Source organism: Crocodylus porosus, unplaced genomic scaffold (genome assembly GCF_001723895.1).
Source record: "Crocodylus porosus isolate Cpor-Errol unplaced genomic scaffold, CroPor_comp1, whole genome shotgun sequence".
NCBI classification, from domain to species: domain Eukaryota; kingdom Metazoa; phylum Chordata; order Crocodylia; family Crocodylidae; genus Crocodylus; species Crocodylus porosus.
Genome location: NW_017728931.1, coordinates 35,802,552 through 35,820,007, shown reverse-complemented (window position 1 = coordinate 35,820,007; position 17,456 = coordinate 35,802,552). Strand labels below are relative to the sequence as shown.

Here is a 17,456-nt window from a genome sequence, read left to right as displayed (position 1 = left end):
ATTTTTTAATTAAGGTATGTACATTGTTTTTTTAGACATAATGCTATTGCACACTTAATAGACTACAGTATAGTGTAAACATAACTTTTATATGCACTGGGAAACCAAAAAATTCGTGTGATTCGCTTTATTGCGATATTTGCTTTATTGCGGTGGTCTGGAACCGAACTCACAATATCTCCAAGGTATGCCTGTACAGCACATGTACAAGTGTGGGGGCAGTTAAACACAAGGGTGACACAACAGGGATACTGTGTGGGAATATGACAGAAATACAGTTCTCCTTGTTACAGAGATGCCTCAATGTGAAAAACAGGGGTGTAAAGGAGCAATAAAGTTCATAACTAAGTTCAGTTTAGCTAAGCACTGGGGAAGAAGAAATGCATCTGGTAGAATTTCTATTATGAAGAAAGAATGCTGCCCACTCCTCCTGTCATGACCCTGGTTTCAGCTGACAGCAAAAGCGAACACAGCTCGGAGTCTATCTTACCCATGATGATAAGGAGAATTCCAATCACCACTTGGAAGAACAGAGAGATGCTGATGAGAGCTGTCAGGGTAGCATAATATTGGAATGAAGGGCCCTGCTCCAGCACTGCTTTGAGCTGTGTAACGTTGGCCATGAACAGTGCCACATCCAGCATGCTCTCTGCCACGCTCTTCTTGGTTGCATAGTGGTTGATGTTGATTGGATTGTCCCTTCTTGAGCCAGGATTCCCCCCCTGAATAGAAAGGAGAATGGAATCAGTAGGGTTCCTAAAGAAACACACTGGGCTTTGCCTCACAGTGGGGGGATCCCCCAAAACAGCAGTGACTACGATACAGCCCACGGAGTTGTCATCTGGCTCTCCATGGGTCCAGAAAGTTTGTGGCTGTCTCTTTTCCTGCCAGCACATTTCCAGACCCCTAAGGAGCCCTGTGGGCCAGATGTGGTTCTACGTGCTGACTGGGTCCCTGGATCAGCCACACACCATTGCTTTATAAAGCTTTGGCAGGGGACGTTCAGTGAAACTGAAATCATTAAAAGGCAGCACTATATCACATAATCAATCTGTGGTACTCACTGACACAAAATCAAGAGCATGACAACTTTGGCTTAGAAAAAAATCGGATGCAGTGTTACAACAATGTGGACTAACAAAATTCAAGAGTTTTATTGTTAAATCCTTATTCTTCAGAAAAACCTGAAATTAATAGAGGATGAAGAAGAAGCATTCCCTGTCAACAAGATATTCCAGGAAAGCTAATTGCAAGTTTCTCATGCACCTTCTCTGCTTTTGGGTTGGCTACTGTCAGTGACTGACATTAGACTGGATGAACAATGGGTCTGACCCAGCATGATCATTCCAGTGTTCCTATTGAAACAATTTCACCTTCCTCATCTAAAAGGTTAGTTGTTTTTTTTTTTAAATAGACACAGTGAGCCTGCAGGCATGCATGCATATCTCTAGGTGATAGCGGAGTCATTCAGCAACTGTATATACCCTCTGGTATACCTTTTAATAGATGAAGTGTAAGACATAGAGATGCTGGGAACTATAGGTGTTTGGACTAACAGTCCTGCAGTAGGCAAGACATCTGTGGGAGTGGAGCATATAGGGACTGTATAAAGGGAAGCTGTAACTTGCCATGCCTGTCTCATACTCCCCGTTTTGGTGTTTCTACCCACCCAAAGCTAACCATGGTCCTGCGGGCCGACAGTTTGTCCCCCAGCACTAGTCACCTAGACCACCACTGCTTCTCGCCTGCCATGTCTTTGATGGAAATTCTGATCTCGGGGGTTGCTGTTATTCCCAGCTCAGTGGTGTCTTACTAAGGTCACTTGTTAGCACAAGGATCTTGGGGGTTCCACCTCCTCTCCACCACACCTAGTGCCAAGCTGTTGTTACTTTGATGTAGCACAGCTGCTGTGTTGTTACCAGTTGTCGTCCTCATTCAGTCTTGTAGGTCTGTTGTCATCCTCTTGGCCATCTCCACAGCAGGGCTTCCTGGTCTTCACTTCATGTAAGTGCACTGATTCTGCTGAGACAGTGTGTGGGGGCAGCCCCACACGTGGAGGCTGCCACTAACTATCTTCCTCTGGTCCTCCACTCTGGCTGTAGCCTGCCCTTGGCTGCTGGGGACTTCCTTCCTGTCAGACCGGAGCACAGGGCTTTTATGGCTGCCTCACTGCCCCAGCTGGTGAATCGGCACTGGCACATGCTTACAAAGTGCTTCTATGCCAGCGCCAGCTTTTTTTTCTTGGTCCTGTGCCCAGGCTTCTGCTGGCTGTGGTGAGGGATGCCACAGTGTTGTGGGTAAGTCTTGCAGCGTGGTAATCCTGCCACTGCTGCCCTACCCTAGTTCCTTGGGGCTCTCACTGGTGCTGTTGGATCCCCGTATCTCAGGGGTTCCCTTGCCCCCAACACAGAAACATATCTACCTACTCCCATACCCCATCAGCTCCCTTGTCTCCCTGTCTTTTGTCAACCATGCTGACTGAGCCCCTTGACTGTGCTTTGGCCTGTGTGAAGGTTGCCTCAGGTTAGCACAAGAGAGAAGTAGTTGGTAGAGAAGAAACAGCGTTCTTTAATTAGTTCTTCACTGGGGAAACGATGACCTGGTAGCAAATCTAAAGTGAAGGGAACAATCCCTGTCATGAAGGAGGCAGATATATCAACAGGATACCATAACAAAATAACAAAGTTGAATTTAGCTCCAGTTCATAGTATACTGGGCCCCATCTCTGAAGATCTCAGGCTGTCCTCTCACCTGTAGCCCAAACCTTTATTAAGTTAGATAATCAACCTCTTTACCCCAAGCCAACAAATTAGCTATTGTGGAACCATCCCATTTTAAAGTTATTACTATTTATTATTTTAAAGTTATTTTTTCCAGCAGGATCTACTGCTCTTTAAATCCAGGGGAAAGAGCTGAAGTAACTGGTTCACAGTGTTGTTATTCCATTTATCTTAACAGGTAGGTACTATGGTTTCAATGTGGAATAGATCTCTATCAAATTGAGAATCCTATTTTGTAATATGTGCTGACCATGAGATTCAACTTGTCTGAGGGTAGCCTGCTTCACAGTGTCCCAGAGAGTGGCCCTACCTGAAGAAGATGTTTAATACCTCATTGCAGAGCTCCACTAAGAGCCACCATCAAGCAAGTGAAGGCTGTTGACTTCAATAGTCTTTCTGCTCTTCCCATACCACTATGGAACAATGGTTCCCTATATACAGAGCAGGAGCATAAACTAGGTCATCTAGGGCCCAGTGGGGCCCCAGCCCTGGGTGATGATTCAGAGCAGGTGCTGCCCTGAGTGGGAAGGGACTCAGGAGGTCTCAGATACTGTTGTCCAGAGGGGAGAGCAACTGCTTGGAGGCATCCTCTCCACCAAGGAAAGGAGGCAGTCAAGGGTTAAGTACAGACAGTCAAAAAGCCCGAGGCTGAACCAATTCAGTCTTTGCAGGTTAGTCTAAGCAGCATAGATTGAACTGATAAGCAAGTGAACAGACTTTCTCTTTTGATTCTGGAAATGTAGCCACATGCTTACAGTGGCCCAGAGCAGAAGCCAGGGGGCACTAGAGCATGCCTCCCTGCTGGGCCGGAGCAGACTGCTTGGGCCAAGGCTAACCTACCCACCCTAGAAGGGGGAGCATGTTGCAGGGGAGGTGCAAAGCATCCTGGGGGGCTATGAGTTAACTTGAATCTGGAAGGGATCTGAGACAGAAGTTCGATAAACCAATTCAACCTAAATCAGTTAAGTCTGATGCTGCATCCATCCAGGTTTATCTTATACTGGTTTCAGCCATTTTGAAAGCCATATATGTGCACTGAATGTCTGTTGTGTTACAGATTTGAACCAGTTTCTGATCACTTTTACTGATTTATGTGTAATTTCTGTCCCTAGCCCAAAGGCTAAGCTGGGAGTGTGTCCTAGTGTCCCACAGCTCAAACAGATTAGCCAGACCCAGATGCCTTAGAATGATATAGCAATATGGATCCATGTGCAATAGACTGGAGACTATACAAGGCCAGGTGGAAACAATTGTATATGGTTCCTTTTATGTGGCTTCCTTCTGTTTATTTTTTTTCTCTTCTGCCAGAGGAGGCAGCCCATTGTCCCAGTACAGTAACACTGAACATTTGTAGGTTCCTTTATGTAATGATGAGTTAAGGATGTGAGAACAATGAAGCTAAACAAACAAGACAGTGCTTCTAGCAAACAAAGTGACTGGCACAAGTAGGCTGAGCCATCTGTTCCCAGTCACTTAGACAGAGATAGAAAAGGAATTGGATTTGTTTGAATGAAATCATTTCCTTCTTGAAGCAGGTGCTGAAGCTGGTGCAGCAGCTTGAAGCTGGTGCAGTATTAAAACCTGCTGAGTTTTGTGTGCTTGGAGGAAAAGGGTGATGCAAGCAAATGGGCATCTTCTGCATGGGTGGAGAGCCATGCCAATTCTGGGTTGGTGAGTGAGACCAAAAAAAGGGCTACACCTTCAGTGGGTGATCTCTCATTGGCTCTGAGTACTCGGAGTCACTGCCAAAAATCTGAAGGGTCCAAGCAGTGATCCCTGTCCAAGGCCTATGACATGGGGTTTGGGAATTTTTTGAGCCTTATGTCAATGAAGGGAATTCACTGCAGTGCAATCAAACACCAAAATGATTCTCTGAAAGTAGGTATTGTTCCAGAAGTTGGACTGTTGGATATAATAACAAATAGCAACTACCAATATGGACCCTTCCCAGGGATGCATGAGCTACATTATCCTTCTTTTACAGACAGGGGAACTGAAACACACAGAAGTGTTTCTTTCGGTTGGCTAGCTTGTATAGTTTGATGACTAGCTTGTCATGTTGGAGCTAGAAACCAAGTTTTCTGACTTCCATTCCTGCGTTTTATTTGTTGACTATGACAACATTACATATTAAACAGTGCTCCCTCCACACTCCTTCCAAAACAACATTGTTAGCTTCTGTGCAAAATTGCCTGTGACCTCTGGGAACTGCCCTTTTGTGTAAATGTCACATTGGTGATCACATCATGGTGATACTTTTAAGTGAAGGACAGCATCGGTTGATTGGGTTTTTGCAAAATTTCATTAATGTCTTTAAACAAATAAACCTATTTTCAAGTCGAGATTTAGCGGATTCCATTAATTAAGTCATTAGAAACTAGTGTACTGAATTGTCCAGTTCCAATGACAGTATATGCTCACTGTGGCCACAGGAGGGCACACTGAAGAGCCTTTTTAGGTTGAGTCTTTTAAAAGAACTCCATTGCAAGGAGAGCTAGTAGAAAACTATCCACTGAAATAGTTTTTCAAAGGAAAATGCTTTCTGTTTTATTTTTGTTTTTACTAAACACTTTGTTTGCAAATAGTGCTTGCTTTCTGTAGAAAACCTTGGGGTTTTTTCATCAAAGTGCTTTGGCCAGTATGCTCAGGCTTTTGGTCTCAGCTCAAAAAGGACATAGAAAAAAATTAACAGAAAGATGAGACTTTTTCCTCCCTTTTTCTGACAAAAAATATTTTGTGATGGAATTTTTTTCAGGTCAGTCCTAACTGTATGTCTGTTTGATATGACCCTCTCCTTGGGGAAGGTGAACATGAAAGTCAGGAAGAAAATATGTGACTGAGAAGCCTCTGCTGGCAGAGGGGATGTGTGAGGAGATATTATATTATTGGCTATTCATTCCAAATGAGCCATTAGGGAATACCAAATAAAACAAAGTGAGAGAGACATGCGCACAGGCAACACACACTCTGGAAGGCATAGACACGCTGCATACAGCTTCAGCAGAGAAACATCTGCATGCAAACAAACGCACACACAAACCAAGAGATGCAAGTATGCAGAGAGAATGCCGGGCACACATAGCACTATTTAATATGTCTCCAGCATTTTCTGTCTGGCAACTTAAAATGATCTTGTGAACATTAATTGACCAAGTTTAAAAAAATACAACCCAAAAAACCTCAGAGTCTTGCAAGGTGGGAAGAGTATCATAATGACTATTTTACAAATCTAACAACTGACGTAGAGACTAACAGCCACACAGTCAACCACTGCCTCTATTTTTAGTCCTGAGTTTAAGGCATTTGGGGTAAGGGGATGTGGATCAGAGTTACTGAGTACTAGCAGTTCCCAAACCCTTTATTTGGAACTAGGGGTGATTGTCTGAACGCTGGCCTGGCTGACATGCCTTCATATAAACAGTCAGTGACAACCCAGTAATCCAAACCAAAAACCTTTGCTTCAGATAACCAGTAAACCATGCATCCCTACTGAGGATATACTTGGCAGTGCACATATGCATGGATAGGTCAGATCACACTTGCATGGCCCAGATGCACAGGCTGAACTTATACAAGGGTGTGTGCACAAAGACAACATCAAGGTGGTTAATAACCAGACTGACTGTGAGCTCCTTGGGAGGGATTGTGTCTTTTTGTACATTGGCAGTGGTTAGCAGATAGTAGTAACAGTAGACCCTGTCAGGGAGGTTATTAGCCAAAGGTAAACTGATCCTTCTTGGCCCACCTTTTCCTTGATGCCCTTGGGCATCTGTAGGCTATGGCAGCAGTGTTCCCCAGCTGGGGCAGGCCCCAGCACACCCATTCCTGCTTGCCAAACTCTGAAGTAGGCCAGTCTGGGGCGCTTGAGAGCGGTCAGGTGGAGCAGTTTGCTGTTTACGTGGACCGTCTGTCCTGCTCACTGAGACTCTTGTCCAGAGCCATATAGGCTCATTGACTTCAGTACATGTTGGATGAGGCCCAAGATAACTTTATGCCCCCTAACCCTCTTGGACAGAGGCCTCAATTACAGGCTCTCTGAGACATTTTGGAGATCCCATGGAGAGTATAGGTGCAGCCCTGCCAAAGTGTCAGGGAGTATGCTAAGAACCGAAGCCCTTGGAGGAGACTTGAAGCAAAAAGCAACTTTCCAGTGGGCTGACAGCAGCCTGAAGGGTTAGAGTCAGCTCTTCCTTAGAGACAGACAGCAAGGCCATGTGTCCAGCAGAGCCTCCCACTGAAATGCCATTCATTTTATTCCCCCCCAACCCAACCTGTGCTCCATCCATCTGTTTTATTTCCTCCCTGCATCCTATCTGACACAGAGATGGAAGCCTCTTTGGGCTTGTCTACGCTGAGGTGGTGGCAAGTCTAGCACGGAAGGGCATGACCCCACCCCACCCACCCACCTTTACAGGTGAGCCCCACACCCAGGAGCATGTCAGGAAGGCAGCTCTGGGCTCTTCCCTCTGCACCTGCTTTAGAGTCCTCAAATTCTGACATGTCTGAGAGTAGCTGCTGGGGACAAGACTAGTGCAGCCTCATTGGCAAACTCCCAGGTCTGTCAGCAAGCCCAGGTTGGGTGTGCGCAAGCCCCTCCGTGTTGGCACCTGCCACCACTGCAGCATGAGCTCCACAACATAGTTTTGCTGGCAGAGCTCTAAGTGTATGCATACCCACAAACCTCCAGTGCAGCTGAAGAAGGGATCCTGTTGTTGCAGGATCAACAACAGGATCCCTTCTTTCCACCAGCACAGCAGTGTCTCTTCAGCAAATGACATCAGGCTCTTGCAGCTGCACAGGAGCTGCTAGAAAGCACTTGTGGGGGCACCTACACTTTCTGCCAGAAGCCGTGGTCCCTTTAGCACCTGGTGACTCCCAGGCTCCAACCCAGGCCCCGGTGGCACAGCTGCTACAGCAGAGCCACGTGAAGTTGCCAGAAGCTATGCAGGTAGGGATGCAGTCTGGCAGGTCCCTTGTGGTGCCAGCAGGCTCGTAATTGTAACAGAAAGCCAGAGGGCTCCTGTTACTTGAGGACAAAAAAAGGAGCGGGTGGAGCTGGCTACAAGGAGAAGCAGTAGAAGCTAGGAGTGCTTATTACAAAGCTGGTTACTCTACAATAATCCAGCAGCGCTTGGGAAGCACGCGCCCTGCTGCAGAAGTGAGCAGCAGCAAGCTGCACTGGAGGTTAGTCAGCAAGCCCACTCGGTAAGCACCTCTGGCAGCTCAGGGAGCCACATGACTAAATGGGGCATGGCTTCGAGCTATATGAACCCAGGGCCAGAGCCAGAATAGGCAGCCCGGCCCTAGAGGTGACTGAGGCAAGAGGTTCGGGGCAAGGGGAACGCTGGAGCTCTCCGAGCATGCATGGGGGTTATCCTGAGGAAGGCAAACGGGGCACATATACACATGCAGCAAGTCTGCTCTGACGTGTTGGAAATCCAGCACACTGAAGCAGACTTGATTAATCAAACCTGCTAGAGCACATCATTGATGTGCCCAGCGCTGCATCAGGTGCAGGAGTATAAGCGCACATCAACATTGAGAAAATGGCAGGCAGTGTGCTTTGAATTAAAACACATTTGATGCGCTTTAGTTCAAAGTGTGCCGCCGCCACTTACTAAGCGCTGAAGCATGCTGTGCCGCTTATACACCTGTATCTGACGCTGTGCTGGGCACTTTCAAGTGGTGCAGCTTGCTAATTAAAAGTGCCCAGCGCTGCGTCAGGAGCACATGTAAAAGTGCCCACAGAGTTGTTGCCTTACAGGAAAATATTGCCTAAGGCAAGAGGAAGCCTAGTTATAAAGGCAGGTAGCTATTTTTTATGTTTGGACCCAGAGGGGGCTTAGTTTGTTTGCCAGAAACTGGGTTACAGTTTCAACTGGTGGGTTGGGAGTGGCTGGAAGGGAAGTGAATGGAAGGCACAGTAAGACGCCTGACCGGCACTAGCGGGGTTTAACCCACAATGGAGTGCCAGGAGTATGCCAGTGTCTAGAGTCCTGCAAGGGGCCTTGATTCAGGGCTCAGACTTGAGGGGAAGATCCAAGCCTAGAGAGAGAGAAAGAAAGGCTGAAGCCTTGCTGGGACGGGGGCTGGACAAGGCACAGGGAACTCAGTCCCTAGAGAGGGCAGAGCCAGGATCGGGGGGCTCCTGTGTATGAGAGGTACAGAGACCCAGAGCGAAGGACACCAGGGCCAGGGGCCAGGCAGAGTCAGAGCAGACTCAGTGCCTGAGGCCGGGCAGAAATAGCCCTAGAGGGGTGAGACCAGGGTCCAGATGGAGCCAGAGTATGTTCAGTGCCTGAGGCAGGGTGGAGACAGCCCTAGCGGGGTAAGATGAGAGTCAGTGGCCTAAAGCACAACCTGAGAGGACAAGATTCAGACTGGGACCCAGAAGTCAGGCCCGGCACAGTGGGTCTAGGCCAAGGGAGCCAGCAAAAGAAGAGGTTGAGGCTAGGAAGGCTAGGGCCCTGATGGGTGTAAAGGCTTGAGGTGCCCTGGTATCAGATTGGGGCCAAGTGCCCACTGAAGTCATTAAGGAGTAACTTCTGTGAGGCATGGTATAAGGGGTGGTTGGAGCGGTGTAATTAGCCCTGAAGGCTAACAGGGGCCTGGGAGAACTAGCTGGCATCTAGAGGAACTGGGGGTCACTCTAGGACAGGGGTGGGCAAAATGTGGCCCATGTGGCACCTAAAAATTTAGAAAATTAATAGTTATCTGCCCCTGACTGCCTGTCATGTGGCCCTCAATGGCTTGCCAAAACTCAGTAAGTGGCCCTCCGCCTGAAATGATTGCCCACCTCTTCTCTAGGACCTATTAAGCAGCCTTCCTTCCAGTCAAACAATTGCATGAAAAGCGTGGCACCCTAGAGCTGGAGCAGGGTAAGGTTTTCATGGCCACCAAGTGGGGTGCCACCCCCCCTCCCCCTCCCAGGGGCACATTCATGGTTACAATGGTGTAGACAGGTGCCAAGGCTGGGAATGTCCCCTTTATATCACCACAGAGCCTAGCACACTGGAGCCTTACAGCTCCCGGGTGGTGCTGCGATATAAGCAACAAGCTACATTCTCATCCGTTGACATCAATGGAGTCTCCTTAATTTCCACCAGCTGAGAACGGGGCATGATGGTTCTAACTGTGTCCTACCGCACTGCAGATAGCCAGGAACAGGAGGCTGAAATGGAAATTTAACACCACATAAAGATGAAAGATTGGGAGTGAATATCTGGTTATGGCTTGCAGAAAGGAATGCTAGCTGGCTGGAACAGAGAAGAGCTGCCTGGGTGAGTCGTGAAGTAACACAGCTCCACCTGAACTCACGTTCCTCTGCTTGCCCTTGCCCTCCGGCTGACACTGCAATAAGATTCCACTTCCCAGCTGGCTGGGAGCGGGGTGAGCTCACAACTTGCAGATACCTGTGCCTCACACTGAGCATGTGTTCTGCCTCTTTCTCTCTCGCAGCTTGTCTTTTTTATCTTGGTATAAGTTGCTGATCCCCTCCCTTTCCCCACTTCTTGTGATTTTCCTTTCCTTTCCTCTCTCCCTCCCTTGTCCTACTGTTTTGTCATCACCTTCTATCTCTCACCCAGTACTGCACCCTTCCCACATTCTCTCTAACCCTTCCCCTTCCACTGAGTTCTGGCTTCCTGCTGTGTACTCCCTTGTATTGCCTTTCTGCAGCTGCACCTTCTCTCCTTTCTCACGCATAATGGCACTCTGCACTGCTACACAATAATATTCTTGGAGCCATTTTATCTCAGCTGCCTTTCATGGTATCCTGTGTTACAACAGGGCAACATAAATAATGTATCACTCAACTAACCATCCTGTCAAATATATAGCAAAACAGTTATATGTATTTATGATGCTGAATTGCAGCTATCCAGGAATCAACCAACAGGCAGCAGGGCTGAGCTGCATTTAGGAGAAAATTGTCTCTCCCTTATAATTGGATCCCAGGAAGTTGGGATGCTGTGGGGAGGAGGTTTGAGGGACAGTGGTGAGGAGAGCTCATTTCCATGATTCAGGAGAAACTAATAGAGTGGGTGTGAAAGAGCTGCTTGGCACCAACAACTGCAGTCTGCTAATGTGGGATCTTTGTTGGACAGAGGCAGCTGGGGGTGTATGTGGGGAGGTAAACACTTTGAATATGTGGAATTGGGAGGGAACTGAAAAGGATTAGCCAAAACAATTATATCCAAAGCCAGGATGTAGGAGCTGGAGTGTATTCAAGTCACTCCTATTTGGCACCCAGAGCAGATTTATCCCTGTGCTTAAGAAAGCAAGTGGGGACTAAAAACAGTTATCGAGCTTTACAAGAAAAATTAAAGGAAGGTTAGCACAGAAAATGAGTTTATAAAAAATGGAAGAGCAGCCGGGAGGCACAACAGTAACTACTTGCATTGTGCTTACAACGCTAAATATGTTAAGAGGAATAAATCCCCAAGCCTGGATGACTTGCACTGAAAAATATTAAGAAAAGCTGAGCCTGAGCAGCACAGATTGGAGCCAGATCCAAAGGCTGAGTGCGTTCTCTTTGGAAACGCCAAATTGCAAAGTCCAGCTTTGAATCTGAACCTTTCCCATATCTCATGGTGTCTAGGTCTGCTGTACAGGGTCTGGGCTATTTTTGATATTGAGAGCATTCTGTGAGCTTCTGGCAGCTATGTCACTAGAATAGTGAGGTACACTGAAACGTCCCATCAGACAGGATGTGGCCTTTTAGTCAGGACACCTGAGTTTAGTTTAATCTGTGTCACTTCTTTGCTGGACAGCCTTGAGTATATCAGCTCATCTCTCTGTACCTCAGTTTCCCTGTCAGTAAAAGAAAGTTAATGAAATTTGTCCCCTTTGTGAAGTTCTGAGATGACCACGTAGCACTAGAGAAATACTAAGTGTGTGTGTGTGATTATACACACACAGAGTTGAGCAAAGTCCTTGCCGCTGTAAGCTATTAAACACTGACAACAGCAGGAAGAACAGCTTTGCTGCTGACTCTGAAATGCATGAACGTCTACTAGTATCCTGGACATGGGTTCTGGAAAGAGATTTTAGCAGTTGTAGAAGAGGGAGGCAAGAAGGTGTAGGTCTGAATGAGGGTTTTGGCAAAGGTAGCTAAGGCCACAAGTATGCACAAGCAGTGCTAGGGAGGGGAGGGGAGGGATGTTGTATATATACTATGAATCTGTTTTAATCGACAGTAATTTCAGATCAAGGTAAAATTCCACAGACAAAAATGGACAGTAGCATTGTGTCAGATGGATAGTAGCATTCAGTGCAAATCATTGTGTTACATTTACTGGAGGTACAGCATACTGCTGTAGTTTACTACTCCAGCTCAGCCCTGCTGCCCATCAGTTGATTTCTGGGTAGCTTCAATTCAGCATCATAAATACACATAACTGTTTTACTAGCTATTTGACAGGATGGTTATTTGAGTGATACATTATTTATGTTGCCTCATTGAAACACAGTCACCATGTGACTACTCTAGCACAAGAGGGGATGGGAGGGGGTTCTAGTGCTCTGTGAACCCTATGTCCACATGCTCTGCTGTTCAGCTTCACTCTCTTAGATTTCATAGATTTTTAGGGTCGGAAGGGACCTTAGTGGATCATCGAGTCCGACCCCCTGCTCTGGGCAGGAAAGCACTGGGTCAGATGACCCCAGCTAGGTGCTTGTCCAGTCTCCTCTTAAAGACCTCCAAGGTAGGGGAGAGCACCACCTCCCTTGGAAGCCCATTCCAGATTTTGGCAATCCTCAATGTAAGTAATTTTTTCCTAATGTCTAATCTAAATCTGCTCTCTGTCAGTTTAAGGCCATTGTTCCTAATAACCCCAAGGTGCATCCCTTACTTGCTGCCCCCTGCAATGAATTTGTAGGTGGGCACAAGATCCCTTCTCAGCCTTCTCTTGCAGAGGCTGAAGAGATTCAGGTCCCTCAATCTCTCCTCTTTGGATATTACCTGCAGGCCCCTAACCATACGAGTAGCCCTCCTATGGACCCTCTCAAGGTTATCCACATCCTTCTTGAAGTGCGGTGCCCAGAAGTGGGCGCAGTACTTCAGCTGCGGTCTTACCAATGCCATATAAAGGAGAAGTATCACCTCCTTAGACCGGCTCATGATGCACCTTCCAATGCATGAAAGAGTGCGGTTGGGTTTAATTATCACTTTGTTACACTGATGACGCATGTTCATTTTGGAGTCAACTATGACGCCGAGATCCCTTTCTGCTGCTGTGCTGCTTAGAAAGTCACCTCCCAGTCTGTAGGTGTGTTGATGATTCTTTCTCCCTAGATGCAGAGCCTTGCACTTATCTTAGTTAAACTACATCCTATTCTGATCTGCCCACTTTTTCAATCCCTCCAAACCCTCCTAAATCCACTCCCTGACCTTCAGTGTGTTTATTTTGCCCCATAATTTGGTGTCGTCTGTGAATTTGGACAGAGTGCTTTTCACACCTTCCTCCAAGTCACTGATGAAGATATTGAACAGCACTGATCCAAGTGTTGAACTTTGGGGAACGCATTTACCCACGTTTTTCCAGGTCGAAAATGACCTGTCCACCACCATCCGCTGGGTGCGCCCCATAAGCCAATTCTCCACCCACTTGACCGTGTAATAATCTACATCACAGCTGCTTAATGTATTTGTAAGAATGGGATACAACACTGTATCAAAGGCCTTTTTAAAATCCAAGTAGATGACATCTACTTCAATTCCTGCAGCTGAGTGTCACAGGAGCACCGAGGTGTCCTGTGCCAGGTAGTGTAACTTGGGGTGGGGATGTGTCACAGGAGCACCAAGGTGTCCTGTGCCATGTAAGTAAAAGTAACAGAGCTGTCAATCAACAGGGCAGTGCAGCTGTGGGTTGCTATGGCAACCAGCTGGTCAGGTGACCGGAAGGGGCCAGGGCCTGGCCCTTTATAACAGTTCAGGCTGGGGCCTAGTAGTAGTTCCCCTCTGGCAGCTGCAGGAGCAGGAGCTCTGCGGCGGAGGCTCAGCAGCAGAGCTTACGCTGGCAGTTTGACCGCTGCAATGATGTGAGGGGAGGGAGAGAACCCCTGAGAAAGGTATTAGTGAGAGCCAGCATGGTGTGTGTTTATGTCATGAGCCGGTGGGCTTTTGCTTATGTTGCAGCTGCTTGGCTCGTGTTTTGTTATGGTTAGAACCGGAGGACCGGGTGAGGCAGTAGCTTGGGGGTTCCCAGTGCCCAGCAGGGGCACAGTACGTAGTGCCACTGTGGGCACTGCACGAGGAGTGCCAGAAAGGCGCTCGGGGCGCGGCACAGGCCCCAGAGTGGGGCAGCGGGCGCGAGAGGCGCGGCACAGGCCCCAGAGTGGGGCAGCGGGCGCGAGAGGCGCGGCACAGGCCCAGGAAGATTGGAGAGGGGCGCCAGGTGGGTGACAAGCCCGGGGCACCAGGGCAGGACGAGCCCCAGTGGCGTCGGAGAGGGCACCGAAGGGCAGGGGACCCAAACAACGTCCAGAGAACAGCTGTGAGGCTTGGGGCGTGCTAAAGGGGAGGTTGGAGGCACGCATAGCCCTTAAGGCAGGGGTGCGCAGAGGCACCCCACATGGAGTAGGGGTAGGAACACACGTACCGTTCACCCAGGGATAAAGGCAGCCTCCCATATAAACTTAATTGTCATCAAAGTCGTGGCGGGCGAGAAACCGAGGGTGCTGAATCACCTAGAGTGACGGTAGGGGGTGCTAGGGAGTTCACGGCCGCACCTAGGCCCCACTCCCTCACACTGAGCAATTTGTGACTTAGCCATAAAAAGAAACAAAGTTAGTCAGGCAGAATCTACCTGCTGTGAAGCCAAGCTGGTTGCCCTTCTGGACTCCCACAAATACGATCCTTACTAATTTTTTTTCAAAGGTTTTCCCAAGGATACAGGTGAGGCTAACCAACCTATAGTTACCTAGATCATCCTTTCTCCCCTTCTTGAAAATAGGGACCACCCTAGCCCTTTCCAGTTCTCTGGGACCCAGCCTGAGTGCCATGAGTGCTTAAACAACCTCGCCAGTGGTTCTATTATGATACTGGCGAAGTCTTTCAGCACCTTTGGTTGAAGATCATCAGGGCCTGCTGACTTAAACATCCAGCCCCTCCAAATGCCCCATTCACTAGGTCAGTGGTAACTATTGGAGGATTGGAGTCCCTCTTGTGCCTGTCTTTGGTTCCTTTGGGAGATATGGTTTTATCTGTGTTCAGGAATACAGATGCAAAGAACTCATTTAAGAGCTCAGCATTGTCCCTCCTACTGTTACCAGTTGCCCTAATCTGTCCTGTAGGGGTCCTATGTTACCACGCACCTTCTTTTTGCTCCCTATGTACCTAAAGAAGGACTTTTTGCTGCCTTTAATTTTTGTTGCCAGCCTGAGTTCCGTTTCTGCTTTGGCCTTCCTATCTGATTCCCTGCACGCGTGAGCCAAGCAGGTGTACTCCTCTATGGTGGCTATCCCCTGCTTCCATAGTCTGTATGCCTCTTTTCCCCCCTAGGCTCTCCTGGATTTCCCTGTTCAGCCAAGAGGGTTTCTTGACTCTTTTGCCTTCCTTTATGTGCACTGGGATGGTCCCCTTTTGTGCCTGAAGGATCATTCCCTTAAGGAACGTCCACCTTCCTGGACTCCCATCTCACCAGTGTTCTTGCCCTTCACTGCCTCACGTACTAATCTCCTGAGCTCATTGAAGTTAGCCTTTCTTCTAGCACTTCTGCCCTACTAGTTATCTTTCTCATCTTTCATTTCTTCCAGAACTATGTTTCAAATGATAGGCTTTGGTCTCTGTTACTTAGGGGCCTCTCATTTCTTTAGTCTGTCACTGACATTTGCTGCATCTTTGTCCTTCTAAGTCTAATCTCAACCTCCTGTTCTCCGGGGCTCATGAACTTCCCCAAACGTACTGCTGACCTGTCCTTACCTCAGGCAGAAAGAACTGATTGTACCCTTCTGAATTTTGGCTTATTGCATCACAGCTTCCTCCTTCGACAGCAAAATAGTGTGTATCTTTGGCTTTCACAAGCCAGATGGACTGACTTAAGTGGTCAGTTTACTTTCTGATACAGCTTTGAACAATATATCTCTTAGAGATTTGATTTTTTTTGTTTTTGTTTTTGTCTGTTAGACTGCTAGGCTGGGTATTGAATATGGATGTAAATTAAATTCCAGGATGGTTCAATGGGCAGCTCATAATTAGCAGTGGACAAGGCAGGGAAGTCAGAAATGGGACATCTCTAAGGTCTTCACTGGGCTAACACTGTTCAATGTAATGTTTGACAATAGCAGCAGAAAAGCAGAAAATATCATTAGCCCAAGCAGCTACCTGGATAGTCTTTAGAGGGATTTTTAAACACAGTAGGGGAGGGGCCTTGCAACTGGCTGCTGAATTTTGACAGGAGAAAATTCAGTGATGCACAGCAATGGCTTTTCAAATTCAATTAGTCTTAAAGTCTTCCATTAAACCTGCTTGCTTCAGGGGCTGTCTGTTGCTTGAAAGTCTGCTGTGTCAATTAATGCTCCAACTGTCCTGTCAAGTTTGGAGCTGCTGACCCTTCTGTAACAGACTCTCCACTAAGTCCATGTGAGCACCTCTACACACCCAAGGGCATAACTGTACTATCCTTTTCAGCAGGCCTTGCTTGTTCATTACCTTTATGTTGCTTGGTGTGGGGGCCAGTTCCTTAGTTTAGCTGTTTTTGTTTATTGCCTGACTCAAGCTCCTGCTCCAGCTCTTGGGCTTCTTTGGGCAAGGTGCCCATCTCATTTAGTAACTTAATTTTAGCTCCTTTTTGTCAGGATGAAGAGGAAGAATGTATTTTGTGTTAAGGTGGTGGACTGGCTTGACAAATGTGGATTCAGCTTGGACTGTTGTAGAGTTGCTGTGTGGCCTTAGGCGAGTCTCTGCTCTTCAGCTCCTTATCTGCTGGGGTAATGCTACATTGTCAGGTCCATGCAGCTCCAGAGTCATTTCCCTGGGTAGGGAATTACTTTTTTGGGGGGCTAATAGGGGTTCTGGGCTCTGTCAGTGCCTCATAGCACTATATTATTAAAGGGAATTGGCTCCTAATAGTTGTAGTGAACTCTTTGTAAGGCTTAATGTTTTGCTTGAACACAGCACTTGACAAATGTAACTAGTATCTCTTTTTTACAGATGAATGGGGATCTAGGTTTTCTGTTTGGCATGGAGGAAAGCAGATAGTCTCCTTTAAAGGAGAAAAATGTGGGGACACAGTGGGTTTCCCCTTGCAGGCAGGCAGAGTTCGAGCCTGCAAGGGGCTGCTTGGGGCTGGGAAGTGCTGGAGGAGGGCAATCAGGCAGAGGGCGCCACATGCATGTGGCAGCCAGGCAGCATGGACTGCAGCTCCCACAACTCCCTGCAACTATGTCTATAGGGGAGTAGATTGAGGCCCCTATGATGAGGAAGGAAGTGAGGCAGGGCTGGGGCCTGTTGCCCAGTCACTGCAGTACATGGGGCCTGGGGCCCCATGTGCAGGATGGAGCCTGGGGCAGTAGGGCTGTGTAGAGCTTTGGTCCCTAATTCAAGTCAGCGGAGGTTCGACCTGATTCAGTGGCTGAATCTCCAAATCTGAATTGAATCAGAGGACCCTTTAATCTCTTTGAATAGAATCGGAACCATCAAAATCAATTTGGAAAGATTCAGAGATTTGGACATAG

The 17,456-nt window shown here is 47.6% G+C and overlaps 1 protein-coding gene across 2 annotated transcripts in view; it reads right to left on the bottom strand.

The window, feature by feature from the left end:
• The window catches only part of NINJ2 (ninjurin 2), an 80,740-nt gene that overhangs the window by 6,504 nt on the left and 56,780 nt on the right, over positions 1 to 17,456 (bottom strand). For both annotated transcript variants that reach the window (XM_019544581.1, XM_019544580.1), the window contains exon 2: positions 491 to 722. In XM_019544581.1, the coding sequence (XP_019400126.1) occupies positions 491 to 722 (232 nt within the window). The remainder of the gene's footprint in view (positions 1 to 490; positions 723 to 17,456) is intronic.